At 49.8% G+C, this 19,189-nt stretch overlaps 1 protein-coding gene across 1 annotated transcript in view; it reads left to right on the top strand.

Annotated features, from left to right (window-relative positions):
* Positions 1-19,189, top strand: part of ATP6V0A2 (ATPase H+ transporting V0 subunit a2) — a 140,000-nt gene that overhangs the window by 19,766 nt on the left and 101,045 nt on the right. Inside the window, exons 3-5 of the mRNA XM_075322668.1 lie at positions 3,625-3,722; positions 3,892-4,029; positions 11,578-11,678. Coding sequence (XP_075178783.1) covers positions 3,625-3,722; positions 3,892-4,029; positions 11,578-11,678 — 337 coding nt within the window. The remainder of the gene's footprint in view (positions 1-3,624; positions 3,723-3,891; positions 4,030-11,577; positions 11,679-19,189) is intronic.

Below are 19,189 nucleotides of genomic sequence, written 5' to 3'. Positions count from 1 at the left end.
GTGCTTGATGCGAGGACACTGAATGGGGGTATTGTGGTAGTGCCTGGATCTTGGTATACCTGCTGACTGTGGTTTCTGTGGAAAAGATTTAGCTGTCATTATACTGGTAATGGGGGCTCTGGGTGTCACAACTATGAGGGGAGTGGGAGGGCGGCCGGAGCTGGGTGTGGCTTGTGACCTCTCAGATTCGAATGTGGCTCTCAAGGTCAGAAAGGCTGAGAACTACTGCACTAAACTGGCGTCTTCAAAAAACTAGGGAAGGAATTCCTTTTGGAACTCTATGGAATTCTATTCTTTTGAAAAAACTGTAAGCAATGGATTTTTTTCTATATATTTACGGAGTACAGCGATCAAAAGTATATAAAAAAACACTTTTCAAACAATTTTACCTTTGCATACCTGTGTTATCATTGGCGGACTAGGTCAGCTAGAAGTCAGCTAGTCCGGTCTTCCCCTGCTATGATTAGCACCTCACTATCTGTAGACATAGAGAGCCTGGAATGGGAGGAGGAGGAAGCTTTCTCAGCTTTGCTGCATTGCTAAATCTAAAAAAAACTGTCAGAATCACTGCAACCAGTAATCTAAGTGACACATCATTGCATTCAGGGTCTCTTTTCCTACATCATGCTGCTCTCAGATGAGGAAGCAAAAATCTGCTGACAGATTAGGGTATGTGCACATGTAAGTAAACCGTATGGAGATATAATCGGGGTGTCTATCAAAACAAACAAGAAAAAAACCTTTAAAACTTGATTTTATTAATATCAATTAAAATCTAATTATTGAAAAAACACCCCCCCACCCCCACCCGTGTGAATACTATGAACCCATCTGAATACTATACACAATTTCATGAATATTAAAGTACAAAATGATTTTAAATACACAGAAGGGGAAGGGTCCAGGGCTATTCCCCTAATTTTTCCCTTCCTTGCTGCGGAGGTTGGCACCCTAGATAATGCAAAGAGGTGCCCTCGCTCACCGAAGGCTGACCCTCCTGTCCCTACACTGGCAGACTTATACGTGCTGCGATCCTAGGTGTACGGACAAATTATATATAGTGAGATGTAATGACCAAAAAAATATATAACACAATCTAATATAGAGTGGCATCCCCCTAAATGATCTTACTTTTGGATCAAGATTAAATGCAGATCATATTTCATCAATCCAGTAGATTCCTCAAGAGTCCACTTTCCACCAATCTGGTATATTCAATTTAGATCCAAGACCTATAACAGGTCATCAGATCTTTAATCAATACGTAGATACAGCCACAGTGTATATGTTGACAACAAAGGCTAAACCACGATACAAAAAGCGTGTGTGCAATAACAGACACTTAGCTTTAACAATAGAAACAAGGCCTTGTCTGTTATTGCACACACGCTTTTTGTATCGTGGTTTAGCCTTTGTTGTCAACATATACACTGTGGCTGTATCTACGTATTGATTAAAGATCTGATGACCTGTTATAGGTCTTGGATCTAAATTGAATATACCAGATTGGTGCATGGTGTGTGAGGCGAACTGTCAGTGTGTGTGTGCAGCGCTGACATATAATCCACTGCAGTGATCAAGCACTGCAGTGGATTACATAAACGCAGGCAAAAAGCAGAAACAATTGACATGCTGCTTTTTCTTTCTGCAATGAAAAAAGAAGCAACTTGTGCACAGCAAGTCAGGATTCTCATAGACTTTGCTGACATGCTTTTTTCTCTGCAGTGTTTGATTTAAAATCTGCAATGAAAAAAAGCAGCAAAAAAGCAATGTGTGCACATAGCCTTAAAGAGATTTAATTTCTTTATAACTTTTTTTTTAGTCCACAGGTTCACCTTTTTCCCTGGGGATTCCAGCGCTGTCTCTTCACCACAGCCCTCAATCTTGCGTAACATGGCTGTATAGTTTATGTAGTTTAGGAATATGGTCGGCACGCCGTAGGTTTCTGGTGCTACGTGGTAGGATATAAGTACAATAGTTATCCTCAGCAGTCAATATGTACTTAAGGTGATTTTATTGGTAGATCATCTTCGGTTCCTCAAGTGTACGTAAGAACACGGAGACACCAGAAGGAAGGTAGTTTGAAACAATTCTTTCTAGCATCACGTCCAAGTATTAAAATAGTTTAAAATTCCATTTTATTTTTAAAAAACTTCCTACGCGTTTCGAGCCTGGAGTGGCTCTTAATCCTAGCCACTCCAGGCTCGCAATGTGTAAGACGTGTTTTAATATGGATGTCCACCTAACCGAATGTTTAGTTTTACCGAACTTGAAATAAAATGGAATTTAAACTATTTTCATACTTGGACGTGATGCTGGAAAAAGTTTTTTCAAACTACCTTGCAACTTGCTTCCATGAACACGGAGCCCGCCTCCTTGCACCATCCCTGAATGAGGAACCAGGTGATCCAGCAACCGGGTGAGCTGAAAACCTTTTCTACATAGACACCAGATGCAGTAAACATTCTTATACCGAGAGGCCGTGACTGAGGTCTTGGATGGGCTGAAACGTCGTCCTCTGCTGTATATGTGGAAACCAATTCTAACCTTCCAATAAATACTCCTTTTTAAATGTTTGCATGCTGTGGTTATTGTATTACATGTGTTCTGGTCTCAGCATTCAGGCCCTCATACTTGGTTCAAGACCGTTAAGCCCATCAAGAAAAACTGGTCGCAACTACGGAGTGACAATGCTGGCACAGTAGGGCTAATTACATCTGATTGTCATTTTTATGCTGACCAAGCCCTTTTGGACTAATAGAACCTTTTACTCCTGAATACTTGTAACGCCTGCCTGGATCAACAGACTCAGGGGGGATGTAATGGACAGACTAGAGGGAAGCCACTCACCAAGCAGGACCCCCAGAACCCTGAAACCCTTTAACCCCTATACAGGGATTTGGAATTACACAGGCCCTGGAGATCACTACCTGTGGAAGGCTGCAGTCCGATGAGAGTAGTCGTCAGGCAGGGTCCAACCAGGAATAGCAGAACAGGGACAGAATCGTCAGACAAGGACGTAATCAGAAAACGGAGCAGAGGTCAAATCCGGATCGGGCAGAGAGGTACAAAAACAGCAGGCAGAAGGGTAGTCAGCAAACACGCAGAAGTCAGCACACAGGAATCACATAACAGAATAGGGCGGACCAGGAGCAAGGAAATTAGAACTATCTCTGGCAGTGGTCATGTGACAGGAGGGGGAATAAGAAGGGTGTGGTGTCTTCCCATTGGCTGTAGCTGAACGCTGGCAACTTCAGCTGGAAGACACACGCCACCCACAGTCAGCCAGCGGTACTGCAGATCCCAAGATAACCCAGCCCAGTGGATGATCGGAGCCTGCGCCCACCGGTGCTGCTGGCGTCGACTCCTCTCCAATCACCAGCACCATCCACGGCAGGAACACGGCGTCGCCTGGTGATCGGAGCAGAAGTCGCTGGAGCAGACTCCGGCGGTGACGTAACAATACTCTATTTTTTTCTACTTTCTCTGCAGTTGGGGTAAGAACAGGCTACTAATTTGCTGCATAGAATATTGTAATCTTTTTGGTAAATTTAAAGAACTTCCTGTAGATTTTTGTTTTGCATAGAAAATGGTGTTATAATATGTATTTTCTTTGGTTGCCAGGATATTTGGTCCAAGAAATCAAAAAGGCTGACATTCCTGTCCCAGAAGCAACTATGCTGCCTCCAGCCCCCCTCCCCAAACATGTGCTGGACATACAGGTAATGCATGACGGGCTATAACTACACAATAGCCCCACATTTAATTTCCATTCCTTTTTTTCTTTTATAAGCCACCATTCACCCATTTTTATGCAATATTATATTACTGTTAGAATTAAGAAAAATGACTGGTAAGTGACAGGGTTTCCATCTTATGTCTATTCTGTAGGAACAGTTACAGAAGCTTGAATATGAGCTGAAGGAAGTTCATAAGAACAAGGAGAAGTTACAGAAAAACTTGGCGGAGCTGACGGAGTATACACACATGCTGAGGGTGACGAAGAGCTTTGTACAGAGATCAGTGGAGGTGAAAAAAAACAAACTAACCCTACTCCTGACCACTGTTAGCAATGTGTTCTTGACATTCTGGTCTATTGTTTTTATATTTCTGACTGATAACTTAAAGCATATCATCTTGCTATGCCATAAACCTCAGTTCACCAGGGTTGGCAACTCGATTTCTTACCTTACTTTCAGCCAAAATCTTGCATGAAACATTCGGTGCAATCACTGTGAACTGTAAAAAAGTAATAAATACAGTCATAAAAATGTATACAAGTCTCAACTGCTTCCAAACAAAATCGGGTGCATTCGTAGTTTCTTTTTTTTTCTTTTTTGTTTTTACGGACAGGAAAAAAAGTGCCATTTTTATGGAGTGTCCAGGAATTTGTGGCCGGTTGGCCTGCAGATCACTTTCCTTTCTCTAGGCATTATAATGTATGGGAGATTTAGACCCAGCAAAAATTACTGTAATAAAAAGTGACTGCATGATTGGCCACTTTCTTGAGGACCAGGCGTACTTGCTCTGGTCTTGATGGGGGCTCAGCAGTCGGAACCCCTGTAAGGCCCCCTTCACACGTCCGTGAAAATCACGCACGTGTTTCACAAACGTGTCAAAGGTGCGTTTCTTCATCGTTCCTTATGGGAGACCCAGACCATGGGTGTATAGCTTCTGCCTCCGGAGGACACACAAAGTACTACACTAAAAAGTGTAGCTCCTCCCTCCTAGCATATACACCCCCTGGATAACCAAATATAGCCAGTTCAATGCTTTGTGTTCAGGAGGCACACATCCACACATGCATCCTCATCTGATTTTGATTTTTGAATAGAGTTTGAAGAAAAGCGGGTCCAAGCCTGGACTCCCGGCATGTCCCTTCTCATCCCACTGTGTCGGCGGTACTGTTAAGGTTGATTTCAGGGCTGGAGCCCTTCATACCGCGCGCCTTCACCATCCCCTCGGGGTCTGGCTTGAAGTGGGAGCCAGCACGGTTCTCACTGCCTTGCAGGAGACTGGTCTCCATCCGCAGCCCCTTTTGGATCCTGCCGGACGGAGCACTCATCCCTCAGGGACCTGGCCCTGCGTCTCACAAGCTAAGTATCTGAGACGTGGTTATCAGGGCGTCCCTTGTACTTTATTGTTGGGGAGAGTGTGCTGTGTAACTATGCTGACTTTCCGGCCGGTTCTCTGGTTTTCACCGGAGAACTGCGCCGATGTTGCCTGCGCGCTGGCCGCATTGTTAAATTTAGGCCCCGGCTTCGTTTGAGGCCTACTTTCGTTTTCACTGCCCCTGCATGCCAATCATGCAGAGGGACAGTGCGGCTCCGCCCAGCGGCTGTTCAGCACAGGGAAGGGACACTCCTCTCTGAGGAAAGATTCCCTCCCCTGTATACCTCCTTTGCCCTCCAGATCCCGCTCTTTGAGATAGGCCCCGCCCCCTCTCCTCGCTCCGGCGCCATTTTATCAGCGTTCTCACACTGATTGGAGCTGCCTGCAACATCTCTCTGGGGGTCCGGTCTGTGGGATCTGGAGGGCACACAAACGGTCGGGTAAGCCACAACCTCCGGTTGTGGACCTAGTTATATACTCTCTGGGGGCCATTCTACTCAGAACCCCCACTTCAGCAGCATGTCTCACACAAGGAGCAAGGCTGCAAGGCTGTACTCAATATGCACTGCATGTAAGCTCGTACTGCCTGAACCGAGCCCATATCCACATTGTGATGCCTGCTCTAACATGGTGGTGCCTCAGCCTGGAGTCTCACTCCCAGTGTTCCCTCCGGCTGCTTCGGCTCCGGTGGCTGAACTCCCGGCTTGGGTAGAATCCTTCTCTAAGTCTATCTACCAGTCCTTTGCCGACTCCATGGGACAGTTGTCCCGGACTCTGCTGAGCATGCATCAGCCCCCTTCTCAGGGCGCCTCTGCTGCTACGGCTCGCTCAGCAGAGCTCACAGAGCTCAGACCCCGTCCTCCTAAATGGAGACGCAGGGGCTCCTCTCCTTCCTCGTCCCGTGGCTCTGATTCACGAGCTGAATCACAGGACGAGGAGGATGCCTTTACTGTGGGCTCGGACGCTACCTCCATGTGCCCCATTGATCTGACCGAAGGTGATGCAGATGTTAGTGATTTGATTGCGTCCATTAATTCTGTACTGGACCTCAATCCACCAGTATCGGAGGAACAACCCTCTCTGGTAGAAAAGCACCAGTTTACATCACCTAAGAGAGCAAGGAGTGTGTTCTTTAACCACTCCAGTTTTCAGGACACTGTGACCAAGCCCAGGGCCTGTCCTGACAAACGCTTCCCAAAGCGTAGTTCTGATGACCGTTTTCCCTTTCCACCAGAGGTTGTCAAGGAGTGGGCTCATTCACCGAAGGTAGACCCTCCGGTGTCTAGAATCTCAGCCCGGACAGTTGTATCTGTGGCTGATGGCACCTCACTTAAGGATTCCACTGACCGCCAGGTTGACCTTCTGGCCAAATCTGTATATGAAGCGGCAGGGGCCTCGTTCTCCCCGTCTTTTGCAGCAGTATGGGCTCTTAAAGCCGTCTCTGCCTCTCTGGAGGAGATGCATTCCCTCACCAGGGACTCTATGCCCGAAATGGTTGCCTTAACTTCCCAGGCTTCAGCCTTTTCATCCTATGCCATGTCTGCCATTCTGGAGGCTTCTCACCGCACGGCGGTGGCTTCGGCTAATTCCCTCGCTATACGCAGGATCTTGTGGCTGCGAGAGTGGAAAGCAGATGCTTCTTCCAAGAAGTACCTTGCTGGGCTCCCATTTGCTGGGTCCCGGCTGTTCGGCGAACAACTGGATGAAATCATTAAGGAAGCTACTGGCGGGAAGAGTACTTCCTTGCCACAAACTAAAACCAGGAAACCTGTCCAGGGCAGGAACCAGTCGAGGTTTCATTCCTTTCGTTCCTCTAACTGGTCATCCTCTAAGCCCTCAGCCTCGTCCACTAACTCAGCCAAGGACCGAAAACCCAGCTGGCGCACGAAGCCGCGTCCTCAGAAGTCCGCAGGAGCCGCTGCCACTAAGGCAGCCTCCTCTTGATTATCTGGCCGCGCCAGCAACGTCCTTGGTCGGTGGCAGGCTCTCCCACTTTGGCGACGTGTGGTTTCAACACGTCTCCGATCAGTGGGTGCGGGATATCATCTCCCACGGCTACAGGATAGAATTCTCTTCCAGCCCGCCAAACAGATTTTTTCTGTCCACTCCCCCCTGCTCCAAGGCCGCCGCCTTCTCGCAGGCCGTGGCATCCTTGCAGGCCAATGGAGTAATTGTACCGGTTCCCGCCCGGGAACGGTTCAGAGGTTTCTACTCAAACCTCTTCCTAGTCCCCAAAAAGGACGGTTCCTTCCGGCCCATCCTGGATCTCAAGCTTCTCAACAAGCATGTTCAGGTGCGGCATTTTCGCATGGAGTCTCTGCGATCAGTCATTGCCTCAATGACCCAAGGAGATTTCCTAGCATCCATCGACATCAGAGATGCCTATCTGCATGTGCCAATTGCAGTTTCACACCAGCGTTGGCTACGTTTTGCAATCGGAGAGGAACATTTCCAATTCGTGGCTCTCCCCTTCGGGTTAGCCACGGCCCCTCGAGTATTCACCAAGGTCATGGCAGCAGTGGTTGCGGTTCTGCACCTCCAGGGGTTGGCAGTGATTCCTTACCTGGACGACCTTCTAGTCAAGGCTTCATCCAGTGCAGACTGTCAGCGGAGTGTCTCTCTCACTCTCGCCACTCTAGTCCAGTTCGGGTGGCTTGTCAATCTACCCAAGTCCACTCTGACTCCGACCCAGAGTCTCACGTACCTAGGGATGCAGTTCGAGACTTTGCCGGCACTTGTAAAGCTGCCCTTAGTCAAACAGCAGTCCCTCCATCTGGCGGTGCGCTCTTTACTGAGGTCTCGCCGTCACTCAATCAGGCACCTAATGCAGGTGCTGGGTCAGATGGTGGCGTCAATGGAAGCGGTTCCCTTTGCCCAGTTCCATCTGCGTCCCCTGCAGCTGGACATTCTCCGCTGTTGGGACAAGTGGACTTACTCCTTGCACAGGTTGGTGGCTCTGTCACCACAGACCAGGGGCTTCCTTCAGTGGTGGCTTCGGCCCCTCTCTCTGTCTCAGGGACGTTCCTTCCTGGCCCCGTCCTGGATGATCCTCACCACGGATGCCAGTCTAATCGGCTGGGGAGCAGTATATCTCCACCACAGAGCGCAGGGCACTTGGACTCAGTCCGAATCAGCCCTCTCGATCAATGTGCTGGAAATCAGAGCTGTGCTTCTAGCTCTCTTAGCCTTTCACCATCTGTTGGCGGGCAAGCACATTCAAGTCCAGTCAGACAACGCGACAGCGGTTGCCTACATCAATCACCAGGGCGGGATACGCAGCCGCCTGGCAATGTTGGAGGTTCAACGCATCCCTCAGTGGACGGAGGACTCAAAGTCCACCATATCCGCAGTCCACATCCCAGGTGTGGAAAACTGGGAGGCAGATTATCTCAGCCGTCAGACCGTGGACAGCGGCGAGTGGGCTCTGCATCCGGCAGTGTTTCGGACAATCTGCCGCAAGTGGGGCACTCCGGAAGTGGATCTAATGGCATCCCGGCACAACAACAAGGTTCCGGTTTACGTGGCTTGCTCCCACGATCCTCAGGCCTTTGCAGCGGACGCGCTGGTTCAGGATTGGTCCCAGTTTCGTCTGTCTTACGTGTTTCCCCCTCTAGCTCTCTTGCCCAGAGTCCTGCGCAAGATCAGAATGGAGGGCCGTCGGGTCATCCTCATTGCTCCAGACTGGCCCAGGTGAGCTTGGTATCCAGACCTGCTCCACCTGTCCGTAGAGGTGCCGTGGCATCTTCCGGACCGTCCAGACCTTCTCTCACAAGGTCCGTTTTTCCGCCAGAATTCTGCGGCTCTCAGATTGACGGCGTGGCTCTTGAGTCCTGGATCTTGACGACTTCTGGTATCCCTCCTGAAGTCATCTCCACTATGACTCGGGCTCGGAAGTCTTCCTCGGCCAAGATATATCACAGGACCTGGAGAATCTTCCTGTCCTGGTGTCGCTCTTCCGGCCATGCTCCTTGGCCTTTTTCACTGCCGATCCTTCTGTCCTTTTTACAGTCCGGTCTGCAGCTAGGACTATCCCTCCCTTCCCTCAAGGGTCAGGTCTCGGCTCTGTCAGTATTGTTCCAGCGGCGTATCGCCCGACTGGCTCAGGTGCGCACCTTCATGCAGGGCGCATCTCACATCATTCCGCCTTACCGGCGGCCTTTGGATCCCTCGGACCTTAATCTGGTCCTCACGGCCTTGCAGAAACCCCCTTTTGAGCCACTTAGGGAGGTTTCTTTGTCTCGTCTTTCACAAAAAGTGGTCTTTCTAGTGGCCATAACCTCCCTCAGGAGAGTCTCTGATTTGGCTGCTCTCTCTTCGGAGTCACCTTTTTTGGTTTTTCATCAGGACAAGGTGGTTCTGTGTCCGACTCCGTACTTTCTCCCTAAGGTGGTCTCTCCTTTCCACCTTAACCAGGATATTTCCCTGCCTTCCTTTTGTCCGGCTCCTGTTCATCGCTTTGAAAAAGCGTTGCATACTCTGGATCTGGTGCGGGCGCTCCGGATCTATGTGTCTCGCACCGCTGCTCTTAGGCGGTGCACCTCTCTTATTGTGCTGACCTCAGGTCGGCGCAAGGGCCTCTCGGCTTCTAAGCCTACCCTAGCTCGTTGGATTAGGTCGGCCATTTCCGATGCCTACCAGTGTTCTCAGGTGCCTCCCCCGCCGGGGATCAAGGAACACTCGACCAGAGCTGTCGGTGCCTCTTGAGCTTTCCGGCACCAGGCTACGGCTCAGCAGGTCTGTCAGGCTGCCACTTGGTTTAGTCTGCATACCTTTTCGAAGCACTACCAAGTGCATGCTCATGCTTCGGCAGATGCGAGCTTGGGCAGACGCATCCTTCAGGCGGCTGTCGCCCATTTGTGAAGTTAGGTTTCGCCTACTTCTCAGTTTTCTGTTTACTCCCACCCATGGACTGCTTTGAGACGTCTGGATCTCCCATAAGGAACGATGAAGAAAAAGAGAATTTTGTTTACTTACCGTAAATTCTTTTTCTTATAGTTCCGTAATGGGAGACCCAGCACCCTCCCTGTTGCCTGTTGGCAGTTTTCTTGTTCCGTGTGTTTTCACCGGCTGTTGTTGTAGACAGAGGCTCCGGTTGTTCCGGTTTTTTGCTCTATCTCTACTTGTGGGTGGCTGTCCTCCTTCAGCTTTTGCACTAAACTGGCTATATTTGGTTATCCAGGGGGTGTATATGCTAGGAGGGAGGAGCTACACTTTTTAGTGTAGTACTTTGTGTGTCCTCCGGAGGCAGAAGCTATACACCCATGGTCTGGGTCTCCCATTACGGAACTATAAGAAAAAGAATTTACGGTAAGTAAACAAAATTCTCTTTTTTTCCCCTTCGTGAGCCGTGTTTATGGCACTACGTGTGTTCTCCGTGTGTTATCACGGAGAACGAGAACTTTAAACTCACCTGTCCCAGGCGTCGCTGTCCATGGTGCTGATTTTCGGTCTCCGGTCCTGCCGACTCCCCGCTGCTGCTGCTTCCGGCCGCAGTGAAGTGAATATTAAATGAGCATAATGAGCGGCGGTCGGCAGCAAGTGACATCAGCGGCAGAGACAGGAGGGCAGGAGAAGGTGAGTAAAGATTTGTTATTTTTTTTTCTGACACATTAGTTTTCGCCGGCGCGTGTCACACGGGACCGCATCCACACTACATCCGTATGGTCCGTATGCGGCCCGTGTGACACCCGTGATGCCGGAGAAAACGTGGACACGTCTACGTGTGGAACACACGTACACACGTTCCATGGCAAAACACGCACGTGTGCGCAGACCAATTGATTTTAATGGGTCTACGTGTGCCCGTGTCTCCGGTACGTGCAGGAACGGACCTAACACGTACCGGAGACGCGTGCGTGTGAAGGGGGCCTAAGGCTCAGTTCACATGTCCTTTAATCATCTGTTAGAATAGATCTTATAAAGATCCGTTGGCAAAATGATTTCTGCTGGACTTTTTAATATTGGAGTCTACCAAGTATGAAACCGTTAATGGATTGCTATTTATTTTCCTCTTGGAACAGTTCCTGTAAGAAAATGTTACGTTACAAATGCAAGAATAACAGATGACTAAATATCAATCCGATAACAGATCTATTCTCCTTAGACTCCAATGTAAAAAATAACGGATCCAGCAGAATTCAGGTATTCAAAACCGGACAAATAGTTGTGTGTTGCAGAACCTCTTTTCCCAACGGATGTCTGCAGGATCCGCTATAACGGATGATTATTGGACATGTGAACTCTTGGGGCCTTAGATAATAAAACTGACTATACAGTATGGCCTGTCACCCCCGCTTCACTTATAAACTTGCACAATTTATCTCTGCTTTTCCTTTCAGCTTTGTTTTTAATCTGCTTTTCCTTTTCTTGAGTTTAACAGTAAGCAAAGAATTTTTTTTTGTGTTCATTATTCATCAAAGAAATGCGAATGATCACTCATACAAAAAAGCTTTCCCTTATCTTTAGCGTGAAACCTCTTCCCTTACTACTTATGAAGAATTCCCTACTTTAGAAAAGGAATCCTTAATGGATTATACCTGTATGCAAAGACTTGGAGCAAAATTGGGGTAAGCTTTTTTTTTATTTTATAAATTTATACTGCTTAGGCTCGGTGAATGCTTTAACATATGCAGTGTGTATAAGGAATGAGGTTTCTGCTTGTGGAGAGTGCTAAATCAGCCTAAAGGGGGCTTTACACGCAACGATATCGCTAACGAGATGTTGTTGGGGTCACGGAATTCGTGACGCACATCCGGCCTCGTTAGAGACGTCGTTGTGTGTGTAACGCACGAGCGACCGCTAACGATCAAAAATACTCGCCTAATCTTTGATCGTTGACACGTCGTTCAAATCCCAAATATCGTTGCTGTTTTTGACGCAGGTTGTTCGTCGTTCCTGAGGCAGCACACATCGCTACGTGTGAGACCACAGGAACGACGAACAACACCGTACCTGCGTCCTCCGGCAACGAGGTGGGCGTGTCTTTCTTTCGGCTGCTCTCCGCCCCTCCGCTTCTATTTGACGCCTGCCGTGTGACGCCGCACGAACCACCCCCTGAGAAAAGAGACAGTTCGCCGGCCACAGCGACGTCGTTAGGCAGGTAAGTTCGTGTTACGGGTCCTAGCGATATTGTGCTCCATGGGCAGCGATTTGCCCGTGACGCACAAACGACGGGGGGCGGGTGCTTTCACGAGCGACATCTCTAGCGATGTCGCTGCGTGTAAAGCAGCCTTAAGTCTAAGTAATCTTAGAAGCCATGCAACACTTCTCTGAGAATTGGGAATATGCAAAAAGCCTCGGAGCAAGAAAGGATCTCCTGCCACCTATAGTAGCAAAATCAGTTCTCCTGCTTTGCACTGACAAGGGGCAAACACTCAGAAACCGATGTCTACACATATAATTTCTGTTGTTTTTTTGTTGTTTTTTTTTACCTTTTTGAAAGGGTTATTCCCATTTCTAAGATCCTATCTTAATATGTAGTAGGTGTAATAATAATTTTAGCAAATACCTCCAATTAGAAATGTAGAAAGGTTCTCCTGATCTAGCCATGTCTCTTACCTCATGTGCAGGGCATTGCAGCTTAAGGCCCAGTCACACACAACGACTTACCAGCGATCCCGAAAACGATGCGACCTGATAGGGATCGCAGGTAAGTCGCTGGGAGATCGCAGGTGAGATGTCACACAGTCAGATCTTACCAGCGATGCAGGAACAATACAGGTCGCAGTAGCGACCTGTATAACGATCTCAGCAGTCACTGTGACCCTGTCACACAGTGTCAAACACAGAGATGTGTCCTGCCCAGCAGGACGTCGCCTTTGAAGAAAATGACCTGGACCATTCAGCAACGACCGGCGACCTCACAGCAGGGGCCTGATCGCTGGTAAGTGTCACACATAACGAGATCGCTAACGGGATCGCTACTGTGTCACCAAAATGGTGACTCAGCTGCGATCTCGCTAGCGATCTTGTTATGTGTGACAGTACCTTTAGGGATCCATGTTTACCACCATGAGTAACTATCTTATTGTAATTTATATGCGTGGACGTAACCATGGATTCCTAAACTGCAAATTAGGTAAGAGACATGGCTATATCAGGAGAACTATACTACATTTCTAATTGAAGGTATTTGCTAATATTATTATTATTATTATTATTATTACACATACAACATATTGGGATAGGATTTTTGAGATGGGAATACCCCTTTAACTCATGTGGCAATGGCCTGTTAAAGGGTCGATATTGACTAGAAGGATTGCTACTTCCAATAGATGGCGCTAGAGGTCTAGTCCTATTCGTGCATATTATCATGTACACGTACACACTTCTTCCATCACCTTGTAAATATGGCTCCTGGAAGAGGGCGATGAGAAAAAGTGAACATGTAAAAATGGAAGTGAAATGGTTCGTAGGAGGTATTTTATTATTTCCTCAGCAAGAACTTGGAGATGGAAAAAAAAGGTTTGCTTTATAACAAAACTGTTAAAGGAGTTGTCCGACATACACTCTAAAAATGTTTTAAGCTAATCTGTGCTGTATTGTCATATAAATCATCCCTACATTATTTATTTTTTTTTTGTTTTCTAACTTTTGTTCCTCTTGAATTATCCCTTTATCTCTGCAGCCTCTTTGTTTACCTGCAGCTCAAGCAAACTTGACTTGTTGCTATCCTTGTTGCCAAACCTCAGTGTCCAGCCCCGCCCCCTGCACAGGCATTGGCTGTCCGTATTCTGCTGAGCACAGACCTCTAGGACAGCACAATATGGCCACATATAATGTAGTAATGTGCCCACCCTTGTGCTTATCGTATAGTAATGCCCCCAACCTGTAATGTACCCCATCCTTGTGCACATACTATTGTACTGTGCCCCATCTTTGTGCACATGCTATAGTACTGTGCCCCGTCCTTGTGCACATGCTATAGTACTGTGCCCCATCCTTGTGCCCATCCTATAGTAATGGCTCCTTTCCTGCTCCTCTTCCATCATGTATTAGTGTCCCCTATACTGCCATACTTCACACACGCAAAAAACAAAGACAAATCCTTCTCACCTGTCCTGGTTCCCTCGGTGTCCTGCTTCTGACAGCGCTTTATATCAGAGGACAGATTCCCGGGCGCTGTGCAGAATGAGTTCTCTATGCAGCTTCTCCAGTGATCAGCTGCTGCCTCTTATTGGCCGGTGGCTGATCATGGCATTCGCTGTTTACAGAGCCCCCATCTGAGCAGCGCTGGGGAATCAGTCCTCTGCTATAAAGTGCTGTCCGCTGTCAGGGGCCGCAGCTGACAGAGGACAGATTCCCGGACGCTGCTCAGACGCGAGCTCTGTATGCAGCTCCCCAGTGTCCTCAGATGCATAAGCTGCTGCTGCCTCTATGTGGGAGGGTGCGGGGAAGGGGGGGCGGGGACTCCACGCACTGTACCCGCCCAGCAGGGCGGTAACATTCAGTCGCTGTTTTGCGTGTCAACATGGACCTGCCCCTGTTGACATGAAATCACAGGAAGCAGCAAAATCATGGCAGGAGCGGTCCCACGACCGCACTGAGCCAGGGAAGCGGGGCTGACAGCGGAGCAGGTAAGTGCACACTATCTGCTTACCTGCCCCAATGTAGCCCCATAGTGAAATTACAAAAAAAGGCAAAATAAGCCGGATAACCCCTTTAAGTTATTGTAGGATCTGTGATCCACATTGTAGATGCCAGTGTACAGCCAACAGTAAAGTAGATCTGATGTAAAAGGCTTCGTCAGTCAGACAATTAGATGATCAGAGATAGACAACCTTGGAAGATGCTCAAATGTGACGGGCGCCGGTGATGATGGATGTGTTATACATGGTTTGGTGATGCCAGCTGGCACACAACGGCTGACAGAGAAGCTTTCATTTTCAGATAGATGCTGGGCACAGTATATTGCTTCATAAGGGAACTGTTGGCGTCCACTAATTTAAAGAGAACATGTCTGATTTTCTTTGACTGTTCTGTAACACTTTTTTCTTTTAGGATTTCATGCTACACCACTCCTCTCTAATGCCTCCTGGGAATGTATGTATATATTGCAAACTTGGATGTTACCATACTGCTTGTCAGTGGGGTTTGTCCCTTCATACTCTTAGGCTATGTTCACACTGCAGTATTTTGGTCAGTGTCACAAACCACCGGGGGGTCACTCAGAAATCCCCCGCGCTGGCTACCAGTACGTCACAATCGGGGGGTAACAAGTGGGGGTCACCCCTCCTTTATACCTCCCGACCGACAGACAGAGCACGTGACGCGCTCTCTAGCGCCCCTCTTATAGTCAGGCCAATTATGGAATTGCCCGACAATAAGCAAGGAGGCCGCTATACTACTTATGCCGATTATTGAAGGGTCCCCGGTGAGAGTAAGGTATATATTCCCCCGACCTCCGCGGGCAGAATATATAAAATCTCCCCGAATCTCACTGGCCTCCCCACAATAATCCTTGGCACAATTCGCTGCCACCAACCGATTTACGGTAACTATTAGCCGAACACACAGACGTGGGATTCAAGATCGAGATAACAGAACAGCCCAAGATTAATTATATAATTTAATCAGCCTAAAGCACACTAGAAACTACAATATATACAATAGGGAATCTACAGAATATACATATGTCAGAGTACAGTTACAGATAAAGCATGGGTTACAAACAGGTATACAATTACATCAGTTACCTTGTGTGTCTGGCCACAGGGGGGCGCTGTAGACCAGGTTTCTAGGATTCTTCCCACAGATGTTTCCCAACCAGGCCCCCGAGCAGAAGAACACTGGAAAATGGCCGAAGTAGGGTTATCAACCTGGGCAGATCCAGGTCCCCTCCTACCTTAGTGACCTCACAGGGAAGCACTGCCACTCCCCCTGCATGGATCAGAATTATCCAGCAAAGGGGATATTGGCCATAACTTTGCCTGGGAGCGTCGTAGGCGGACGCCAATGCTCTCATTGTGACAGTTATGAATTTAGCTACAGAACGAGGGGACTCATGACCTGTCTACGAGTTCCCATATGGCTGATATCACGCCTGGGGTATTTCCCAAGCTCCCCCTTCCATAAAAAAAGGTGTGCCAGCATCGTCCGCCTGCGCAAACACCATTTTTATGGTTGCCATATTTATCGGAGATATGGCTTGCGAGATATGAACCATTTTTTACTGGAGTCGTTCTGTCTGGCTACTTCCAAGCCTTGCTAATGAGATACAACTCTTGTTACAGGGTGACGGCAGGGAGTCATCCTGGGTCCATTGTCCTCACATCATCTCATCTCCATATCAGAGGAGATGGCTGTTGGAGGTGTAAGTGGGATGTGACACCTTCACAGATGCTGGACATTTGAGAACAAGAAGGGAGGGGGGGCACTGCCAGGGAGTGATGAGAGCAATTATGACTTCTAGTCATAATTCCTCTTCATATCCCAGGATTTACCTCACACCTCCCCCCTTTTGAGGGCGCTAGGGGGCAGCACACTCCGGTGTTCCCCCGTGCGCCCGTCCGCGACCTCTCCTTGTCGGGACAGCCCGTCTGCGTTACCGTGGTCACGGCCCCTTTTGTGGCGAATGGTGAAGTCGTATTGCTGGAGCGCAAGGCTCCATCGCAACAATCGCCCATTCGTCCCAGAGACGGTGTGCAACCAGCTGAGGGGATTGTGGTCCGTCTCCACGATGAAGTGGCGCCCGTATAGATAGGGTTGCAGACGCTGCAGGGCCCACACTATGGCCAGGCACTCCTTCTCCATTGTAGAATAGGCCACTTCCCTTGGTAACAGCTTCCTGCTCAGGTACAAGACTGGGTGCTCTTGGCTCGCAGAGTCCACCTGGCTGAGCACCGCACCGAGGCCGAAGTCACTGGCGTCGGTCTGTACTACAAACGGCCGCGTGAAGTCGGCTGCCTGTAGCACGGGCGGGCTGGACAGGGCGTCCTTTAGGGCCCGGAAGGCTGTCTCGCAGTCCACTGTCCAATCGACTGCAGAGGGCAGCTTCTTCTTGGTGAGGTCCGTCAAGGGCTTTGCCAGGCTACTATAGCATGGAACAAACCTCCTATAGTACCCAGCGGTCCCCAAGAAGGACATCACCTGCTTCTTGGTCCTGGGGGTGGGCCAGGATGCGATGGCCTCCACTTTCTCAGGCTCGGGCTTCAGCGTTCCCCCACCTACCCGGTGACCGAGGTACTGGACCTCGCTCATGGCCAGCTGACACTTTCCCGGCTTGATGGTCAAACCTGCCCGGTGGATCCGCCTGAGCACCTGTGCTAGATGCTCTAGGTGGTCCTCCCAGGTGGGACTGAAGACTGCAATGTCATCCAGGTACGCGGCCGCGTACCCTTCAAGTCCCTTGAGCAGGGTGTTGACCATCCGCTGGAAAGTGGCAGGGGCATTCCTCATCCCGAATGGCATCACCGTGGACTCGTACAGTCCAAATGGGGTAATAAAGGCAGAGCGTTCCCTGGCCTTGCGAGTCAGGGGGATCTGCCAATATCCCCGGCTCAGGTCCATGATGGTCAGGTACTGAGCCCCGGCCAACTGATCGAGCAGGTCATCGATGCGTGGCATTGGGTACGCATCGGCGACCGTGACAGCATTGAGCCCCCTGTAGTCCACGCAGAACCGAGTGGTTCGGTCCTTCTTAGGGACGAGGACTACAGGCGAGGCCCAAGCGCTGTTGGATGCCTGGATCACCCCCAGCTCCAGCATCTCGTCAATCTCCTGGCGCATGTGTTGCTGCACCTCCAGGGAGACCCGATATGCTGAACGCCGGATCGGGGGATGATCCCCAGTGTCCACGTGATGGACAGCCAAGTCAGTCCTTCCGGGCTGGTTGGTAAACAACCCCCGGAAGGGGAGGAGGGTGGCCCACAGCTGGGACCGTTGGTCCTCCAAGAGCTGGTGGCCAACCTCCACATCCTCAATGGATCCGCCTGCCCTAACCTGGGCTAGCATATCCAAGAGGGTTTCCGCTTCTCCCTCCTCGGGCAGGTTGCACACGGGGAGCGCACATGCCTCCCGCTCATGATGTGCCTTCATCATGTTCACATGGAAGGGCTTTCGCCTTCCACGGGCGGGGTCCAGGGTGACCAGGTACGTTACAGGGTTGAGCTGCTGGTACACGAGGTATGGGCCTTCCCAGGCTGCCTGAAGCTTGTCCTGTGGTACGGGGACCAGTACCCACACCTTTTGACCCACTTGGTAGGTCCTCTCACAAGCGTTCTGGTCGTACCAACGCTTCTGATCGGCCTGGGCTTGAGCCATATTGTCGTGTACCAGTTGCGTCAAGGCCTGCATTTTGTCCCGGAAGCGCATGACATACTCGATGACCGACACTCCAGGGGTGGCCAAATCCCCTTCCCAAGCCTCTTTCACCAGAGCCAGGGGGCCCCGCACACGTCGCCCGTACAGGAGCTCAAACGGTGAGAATCCTGTTGAGGCCTGTGGAACCTCCCGGTAAGCAAATAACAGGTGTGGGAGATACCGCTCCCAGTCACGCCCATGGGAGTCGACCAACATCTTAAGCATCTGCTTTAAGGTGCCATTGAACCGCTCGCACAGGCCATTAGTCTGTGGATGGTACGGGCTGGCCACCAGATGTCGCACCTGGACTTGCTCACAGAGGGTCTCCATCAGCTGGGACATGAATTGGGTCCCCCGGTCGGTGAGCATTTCCTGGGGAAAACCCACTCGGGAGAAAATCTCCAGCAATGCGGTGGCCACCTTGTCAGCCCGAATGGACGACAAGGCCACTGCTTCTGGGTACCGGGTGGCATAGTCAACTACCGTCAGTATGAAGCGTTTCCCGGAGCTGCTGGGGATGGCCAGCGGGCCGACCAGATCCACAGCCACCCTCCTGAAAGGCTCATCGATGATTGGCAGAGATACTAGTGGGGCTTTGGGGTGTGGCCCCGCCTTCCCCACTCTCTGACAGGTTTCACACGAACGGCAGTAGGCAGCCACATCGGCCCCCATTTTTGGCCAGTAGAAATGCTGGTTTAACCTGGCCTTGGTCTTAGCGATCCCTAGGTGTCCGGCCATCGGAATCTCATGTGCGATCCGCAACAACTCCGTCCGG

This window comes from Anomaloglossus baeobatrachus, chromosome 1, assembly GCF_048569485.1.
Source record: "Anomaloglossus baeobatrachus isolate aAnoBae1 chromosome 1, aAnoBae1.hap1, whole genome shotgun sequence".
NCBI lineage: Eukaryota > Metazoa > Chordata > Amphibia > Anura > Aromobatidae > Anomaloglossus > Anomaloglossus baeobatrachus.
This window is presented reverse-complemented; position numbering and strand designations above follow the sequence as displayed.